The sequence below is a fragment of the Xylaria bambusicola genome, assembly GCF_022495145.1.
Source record: "Xylaria bambusicola strain CBS 139988 unplaced genomic scaffold F5B22scaffold_46, whole genome shotgun sequence".
NCBI classification, from domain to species: domain Eukaryota; kingdom Fungi; phylum Ascomycota; class Sordariomycetes; order Xylariales; family Xylariaceae; genus Xylaria; species Xylaria bambusicola.
Genome location: NW_025953599.1, coordinates 216,743 through 224,200, shown reverse-complemented (window position 1 = coordinate 224,200; position 7,458 = coordinate 216,743). Strand labels below are relative to the sequence as shown.

The 7,458-nt window shown below is 51.8% G+C and overlaps 3 protein-coding genes across 3 annotated transcripts; 1 reads left to right on the top strand and 2 right to left on the bottom strand.

The window, feature by feature from the left end:
- The first annotated feature begins 169 nt into the window (after positions 1-169).
- F5B22DRAFT_387534 (uncharacterized protein) lies at positions 170-1,941 on the top strand. Its single transcript, XM_047971372.1, has one exon. It carries the CDS (start codon positions 490-492, stop codon positions 1,816-1,818), a length of 1,329 nt encoding a protein of 442 aa, XP_047827654.1. The 5' UTR covers positions 170-489; the 3' UTR covers positions 1,819-1,941.
- Positions 1,649-4,002, bottom strand: F5B22DRAFT_387394 (Snf7-domain-containing protein). The gene is made up of 2 exons (XM_047971367.1): positions 3,509-4,002; positions 1,649-3,412 (listed from the first exon to the last, which is right to left on the bottom strand). Exons 1-2 carry the CDS (start codon positions 3,556-3,558, stop codon positions 2,065-2,067), a joined length of 1,398 nt encoding a protein of 465 aa, XP_047827653.1. The 5' UTR covers positions 3,559-4,002; the 3' UTR covers positions 1,649-2,064.
- Positions 4,003-4,934: 932 nt separating this feature from the next.
- Positions 4,935-6,608, bottom strand: F5B22DRAFT_387331 (uncharacterized protein). Its single transcript, XM_047971364.1, has 2 exons — positions 5,777-6,608; positions 4,935-5,713 (listed from the first exon to the last, which is right to left on the bottom strand). Exons 1-2 carry the CDS (start codon positions 5,959-5,961, stop codon positions 5,281-5,283), a joined length of 618 nt encoding a protein of 205 aa, XP_047827652.1. The 5' UTR covers positions 5,962-6,608; the 3' UTR covers positions 4,935-5,280.
- Between the last annotated feature and the right edge of the window lie 850 nt (positions 6,609-7,458).

Sequence of the window (7,458 nt, the reverse complement as noted above, 5' to 3'; positions counted from 1 at the left end):
TATACAGCATTGCAGGGGGCCAGACAGGGGGGGTGCAAGAGACGCGTTAAGTGGTGGGGGCTATGCGTGAAGCCAGAAAGTACCGTCTCTGCAAATTTGTATGAGAAAGTAACATTGACTTACATGCTGTACTTACTTTGTGCCTGGCAACCGCGTTCTAGATCTAAAAGACGTGCCTGTCTTAATTGCACTGGAGCTGTAGAGCGCCACCACAACCTGGGAACGTCTGCCTTGCTGTGGATGATTCCATTCGAGACATTCGTAACTGACGCCTGTTTGTGTAATCGGTGTACTTGGTTGATCTCGGCTTGATACATACGAATTTACAAAAGCGAAAAGAGTGTCGGCGTGTCTTGATGCTGAAGGCGATAGACAGCAGCGTACCAGAGCTGATCGGGAGAACAATGCGCCTCCGTCCTCCTCACATCTAGAAAGACCCTTCACGAGCTCTCCTCAACCAAAGACCATATACACTACACAACGCCCACAATGAATACCGACGACTTCAACAGCGTCGCCGACTCGACAGATTGGCTATCGACACCACTCTCAGGTCTCTCCGCCGTTGAGGCCGCCCTCCGCTGCCAGGTCTGCAAGGATTTCTATAAAACACCCATGCTCACATCATGCAACCACACCTTCTGCTCCCTGTGCATCCGTCGTGCCCTCTCTACCGCAGGGAAATGTCCGTTATGCCGCGCCTCCGAGCAGGAGATGAAGCTGCGAAGTAATTGGTCCATGGAGGAAGTCGTCGCCGCCTTCACACAGACTCGGTCTGCCGTTCTCGACTTTGCGACGAGACCGCCGCCGAGAGAAGACATGTCGAAGCGAAAGGCAGACGACATGGTGGCTATAGAAGATGGAGGAGAAGAAGAAGACATGACACCGAGCAGCCAACGCTCGAGCAAGAGGCTGCGTTCCTCGGCGCGTCTCAGCAAGACTCGCAGCATGGCCGCCACCGCCGAGATAGCGCGCCAGGAATCCCATATCCCAGATCCCGAGCCCGAGCAACCCGAGCCCGAGCCTGATGACGGCCTCGTCGCCTGTCCGATCTGCTGGAGGCGCATGAAAGCAATCCTAGTAGACAAACACATCGACACGACATGTCCAGGCGAGCCACAACCACAACCAGCCCCGACTCCTCCAACACGGCGCATTCCAGCTAAACCAACGAGTATAACCGGGGCCTTCGCATCCACCTCATTATCCACCAAGCCACCTCCCGAGCGCATCCCGGCGCTGAACTACTCCATGCTCAGAGACACACAGCTGCGCAAGGAACTTGCAGATCTAGGCCTCTCGACGAGCGGGAACAGAGGCATGCTAGAGCGGCGCCACCGCGAATGGGTCATGATCTGGAACGCAAACTGCGACAGTCAGCGGCCGCGGCGACGCGCAGATTTACTCCACGACCTCGACGTCTGGGAGCGCACGCTGGGCTCGCGAGCGCCGACGACGTCCCGGTCCGCAGCCATGGGTGCACAGATCCGGGACAAGGATTTCGACAGCGCGGCCTGGGCCGCGAATAACGGAGACTCCTTCCGGGATTTAATAGCCAATGCGCGGCGCACGCGGGCACAGGCCCAGAGTAAATCCAAACCGGACGAGGTGAACAGGAAAGAAAATAATCCGATCAATAGGACATCAGCTCCAGATGAATCTAGCACGACAGTAGTAAAGACGATAGAAGAGCCGGATGCACCGCCGATAAGGCTAGATACAGCCGAGAAGCCGGTCCTTGAAATCGTAGACGATCCGCCGACCATGAGGCGCTTAGAAGGAGGGGAGATGGCAAGCGGATCAGCGGCATCTATATAAGAGACTTCATTTTTTCATCTGATGATAAATATTACAAACTTAATACTTACGTAGGTAAAACACCCTACAATCATCTCACGTGAAATTTCGGTGGTATAGAAGAGGAATATACTCGTGTGTATGTATATTTGTATGTATGCATGTATGTATACACGCACACGGGGATATTATTTCATTCAGATTAAGTAGATTCGTCGTACGAGCAGAAAAGTCTGTACAATCATCCGATATGATATGATCGATTATCTACTCTGCCGGAACCATCTCCTTCTCCTTCTCTTGTTCTCTGGACGACTCATTGCGGGTATTATCTAAATGCATCCCGCCCAGCGCATCCGCCGCCGCCGTAGCCGGAGACACCGGCCTGCCGTCCGCGACGGGAGTCGGACCGAGTTTCTCGAGCTCGGCCAGTCGTCGTCTCGTCTCGTCCGCCTCCTTCTCCCGTTCTTTCTCGCGCTCCTCCTCGAGCATGCTCTCAAGCTCGTTGTCGACTTCGCTTTCATCAATCACCACGCCGGCGCCGGCGCCGACTTCGGCAATCACATTGCCCACCTCGTCGACCTCACCCATCTGCTCCCGCAAGTCATCCAAGACGGCGTCGACTCTGTCTGCGCCGCCGACCTGTGCGTTGAGGCTGCGGAGCGCGCCGGTGCTGGACTGCATGACCCGGACGAGCTGGACGTTGTCGGCTGCCTGTTGGATCTTGGCGGCCACGTCTTCGAGCTGGTTCAGCGTCGCATAGCGTGTTTTCAGGTTGTTCTCTGCTAGTTTTTTCGATTTGAGCGTCGCGAGCGCCGAGACGCGGTCCTTTCTACGAACCGCGTCCATCGCGGCCTGGCTTTGCTCTTCGACACGCCGACTTAACGCCTTGGTCTGGTGCGTCAGTTCCTCTATGAGCTCCTTCAGAGACGCGATGGCGGAGTCCTCATCTGATATGGACGCCGTCTCGCCACGCTCTCGAATCTTAATCGTGTTGCCGTCCGTCGCGAGCACTTCTTTATCTCTCGAGAGAAACTTGATGAGCACGTCGAAGTCGTTGTCCGATAGCCTCTGCCCGTTTAACAAGTTCGCCTCGAATGTCCGCCGGAAATGCTTCCGCGAGAAGATCCGCTCGAACGGCGCTATCCGGTCCGCCGTTGCGTCCGAGAATGCTTTCGCGATGACTTCGAGATTCTGAAGAACGACCACCACCTGCCCTTTGGGCATACTGTCGCTCGGTCCACCTGTCAAGCCGATCTGCCGTAAGGCCCACCCCGCCACAGCGAAGGGTATCTGTCCCCATGATTTATGGTATATGCTCTGCGTCGCCTTCATGAACTGCGGTAGTGGAAGCATTTCTTGGCTCGCAAGAGCCTCCTGTAGGACCGTGCCCAACGCCAGCGGACGGCCGAACTGCGGGCTCTCAAGGGCGCGGAGCAGGGCATCGCCGAGTTCGAGGGTTAGGTGGTTTCGGGCGGGTGATTTCGACGGCGTGTGGCCGGCCAACGCAGCGTTGGACAAGCCGCGTTTCCAGGCGGATACGTTTGCTTGGAAGCCATCGGGGTTCAGGGTTCGTTGGGGCCGGAAATCGGAGTAGAGGGCGGGAAGACGAGCTCTGTTGCCAATAAGGGATGAGTATGTGAAACATTGCGCGAACGATAGAATAACGCCTCTCATTTACCATAGAAGCTAAGATAGCTGTCATACTTACTTTCGGAAATTAGGGTCATTGTGTAATAGGTAATCAAGCAGTTCACTCATAGTGAATGATGGACTGGCAGGCTCTTCTTTTCTATGTTTGTTTATTCCGTCTGGATGAAGATGCTGTGTGTATATGTAGGCCGAAGCAAAGCAGTGTATGTCGAGGACCAAGGCAGAGAGATTCAGGCTTCCGCTTTATAAATGCTGCCTAAGAAATGGCATGTTCTGAGCAGTATCCAAGAGTTTCCCGCAGCATCGGGAAATCGCCAGTTGTGGTGAGAGATGGGATGAAAGAGGTCGAAGTTTAGGTACGGTTCTGTTGTTTATCAGAGGCAACAAGTCAAGTACCTACTTAGGGACGGGCTTATCGGGTCTTATCCATGCGACGTCACTTAGGCCACCCAGTCGTGGGGTAGACATCGACTTAGGTAACATAGGTATCTACCTACAGATCTTCATAAACTTAATGCAGGCATTATAGTAGATTTCCAGCATATATGTTTGATATCCATTCGAATCGAATTCTTGACACGCAGGAGCATCGCTACTTAACCTAACTTAACTCAGGTAAATCACCATCTCGCAAAAGTATTTAGTCCTATGTAGGTAGTTACATCTATCCCTTACATTTTATTTCTCTCTCATAGGGAAGACTATACCTTTTCATATCACCATATACCATCAATAAGCTCTATTCATCGCGTAGAGAACATGAAATATCCGAACCTAAACCACACTCTAATCATAGAAAATGCCCCAATACCTGATAGTAAATACTTAAGCAGACGTAGCGCACTGCATTACTTGAGATTATATTCACATACTTCCACACATACTTAACCTACCTCTCTGTACCAATCAAATATCATTGATCCCTCTCATAATCCAGGTGCAGCGATCGTATTACTCCAAGTCTTCACAACCTTACAGATGAACAGCTGAAAGACGCACGGACCACACCAACCCATGTAAGACAAGACAATCCCGCACACAAACAAGTCCAGTTTATTTCCCAAATTCGCAAAGGCCACCGCCCTTTCTCCTCAACTCCAGGCCTCTCCGCTCCCAGCATTTCTATCGAACTACCCATATTGAGGACAAACCATTGCGAAAAGATGCAATGATTCTAATATTCGCAGTCACTTTGAGCGCACGAACACCAAGTGAGGATTATAAATATTCAATACGACTACTAAACTAGAACAAGCAGGATCTAGTCGAAATCTTATCTACTTAGGCCAACAACAAGACTTCTAATCCGCACCTATGTATGGACCGCAGTAAACAGAACAAAAAAAGAGGGAGCCCCCTAGCCCCCAAAAACCCTTTCCATGCGCCGAGCCGTCCTCACTCCGTTCCATCCCGTTCTTCTGGAACAGAGTTAGGCTGAACACCACCTATCGAAGCCCCCGAGGTTCAAGATAGGATGCAATAAACGATGATAAAAATTCACGGTCGACGACGTACATAGTCGTCGTCAAAAGACGCCGTGAGAGGGGATTCCGATCAGAACGTCTTCAAAGACACGACCAAATCCTAATGCGTGAAAGAAAACTAGCCAGAGCGCAGAGTTGTCAAGAGGCAATAACCAAGTAGCCCACCCAGTCAACTGCGCCGGAAGAAAACAAAGCGCTTCGCTAAAGAACCAGCTGACCCCATCCCGATCGCTAACCAAATAGAGAGATATACAATTGAACCCATGAGTAAGATGCATGCTGTGAAGTCAGAATGACGAGGCGATCGTGCCGTTCCGATTTGAGAACCACCGATTCGATCGACCGCTTACACAAGTTCGAAACCTTCATCTTCGACAAGCTCGGGCTCTGGTAATGGAGACGCCGTCCTGCCCCGGTGCAGGTCCTTGAGAGCCTTTCGGCCCTTGACCGCGTTTCCGTTATAGTCCAGAATCTCGTACTCTTTCTCCACAAACTTCTCCGTCGCCTTCGTGTTTGTCTTGACGAACACATCGAGTGACAGTGGCTGTCCCGGGCTCTCCGTCTTGTCGAAGCTATACAGGAAGTTGTCGGACACGCTCTGTCGTCGCAGGGCTGAAGAGGAGGATGGGAGTAACTCGTGTAGTGACCGAGACAAGTTGGAAGGGTCTTGCAGTTCGACTAGGATGTTTGACTTGGCGCGCGTGTGACTGGCGGGATAGCCATCGTACCAGCCGCCTACGTTTGGCTTGTTCATGTTTGCTGAGCGGAAGTGCTTTCGGCTGCGATCTGGTCAGTATTCGATCTAGGGGAATATCCGATGTTGAGAAGAGGTGATCACTCACGTTCCTAACTGCTTGGGTCGAACCTTTTGCTGTTGGCTCTCGCTCCCTGTTAATTCATCGCTCATCCCCACCATCCGAACGCCAGGCGAAGCGCGTGTTCCTAGCTCCCACTTGTGGTTGTGGTCCTTGACTCGCTTCGAATCGTGGGCGATGCTTCGCAGATCTCGGGTCTGTTCAAAAGCCATGGTGGGATAGGGAGAATGAATAAAAGGTTTCGGAGGTAGTCGCAGTGTAGAACAAGTACGACTGCGGACGGCAGCAGGATGTTCGGTACTACAGAGTTCACTGCTCAAGTTCTGGATGAAGCAGGTGGCTGATGGAAAGCCTTGAGAGGGGAAACGAGGATATTATGTTCGCGGTGTGTGTTCCAAATGATACACGGGTCAACGGGAAGTTGACTGTAGGTTTTTGAGAGAGAAGAGGAGGATTTCCAAGTAGGATGGAAGGAAGAGAAAGCGATGAGAGGCAACAGAAACTGGGTGGGAATCACGCGGTAAGTGGACGATGACGATTAGGCAAGGCGCGATTTGGCAAGTCTTGTGCTTGTTTGGGCGGTTGCTGTCTGCGAGGCCGGGGAAGCGGCTTTGTTCTCTGCAATTGTTGGAGTGAACAAGGCACGGACTAAGGAAGGGAGCTACGTCCAGGCTCTATACAGTCGGTACAGTCGGTACTATGGAAAGACAATCTCGGAATCAGGCGGCGCACGTATACAATGTCAAGTGACGGAAGCACAGTGTCTGTCCGCTTTGATTGAGGGAAGGATAAGAGAAGGACAAGGCGATGAGGGTGGCTTTGTTCGAGACACTGATGTCAGACAGGCGCTTAGGTGGGTGTTTGGATAGATGGAGTCAGGTCAATGAGGCAAACGGAGCAAAGAGCAAGTGTGAGTGGTAGAGGGGTAGGAGGTAGGAGGTATGTATTTATTCACGATGATGATCAGGGTCAGGGTCAGGGTTAGGATCAGGGAAGGTGACAGAACAGTCAGTCAGTCAGTTAGTCACTCACTCACTTAAGTAAGTAAGTAAGTAAGTAAGTAAGAGGTAAGTAAGTAGAGGGCGGCAAATGACAAAGGGGGTTCGGCGGTCGTGGACAGTCTCTGGACAGTCAGTCGTAGGCTGTAGACGTGGGCCGTAGACGTGGGTTGGAGGCTGTATCGCGCAAATGGCCAAGGCCGTGTGACTCAGATAAGACCTTGACGCAGGAGCCAACAGGCGTCGACGGTCGAGACGAAATGACGACGGATTAGGAAATCCTGCTGCGATAAGCCGTTCGGGTCCCTCCTTGATTAGGCCGGCTAGTACCTATCATATATGTACCTAGGTACCTACCTACCTTTCACTTAGTACCTACCTGGTAGCCGTCCAGGTGCCCTTTCTGGGCGCTGTCTAGGTGTCTACCCCCCCCTGTAGTACCTGTAGTACGGAGTATAGGACTCTAGCGTGGCGCTTGTAGGTACCACAATCCAAACAACCCAAGGCCTTAAGGGTAGACAGAAGAAGAGGACGATGATGGTGATTTCTTCATGGAATGCATATTACTAGCATATCCTAGGGAAGGATACACAATCATCTCACTTGAAATATGCTGTACAACCAACTTCTTCACAGTCTTGGATGTTCCAGGATACAGTACATAATAAGTACACTCGTTAATGCTACTCACAGGCATAAGCCAGCCCAGCC

Bases quoted from the DNA above. Each gene is read 5' to 3' on its own strand.
- F5B22DRAFT_387534 (XM_047971372.1), top strand. From the start codon at position 490: ATGAATACCGACGACTTCAACAGCGTCGCCGACTCGACAGATTGGCTA.
- F5B22DRAFT_387394 (XM_047971367.1), bottom strand. From the start codon at position 3,558: ATGAGTGAACTGCTTGATTACCTATTACACAATGACCCTAATTTCCGA. The intron at 3,413-3,508 runs GTAAGTATGACA...TATTGGCAACAG, and splicing joins AATGACCCTAATTTCCGAAA to AGCTCGTCTTCCCGCCCTCT.
- F5B22DRAFT_387331 (XM_047971364.1), bottom strand. From the start codon at position 5,961: ATGGCTTTTGAACAGACCCGAGATCTGCGAAGCATCGCCCACGATTCG. The intron at 5,714-5,776 runs GTGAGTGATCAC...ACCAGATCGCAG, and splicing joins CGACCCAAGCAGTTAGGAAC to CCGAAAGCACTTCCGCTCAG.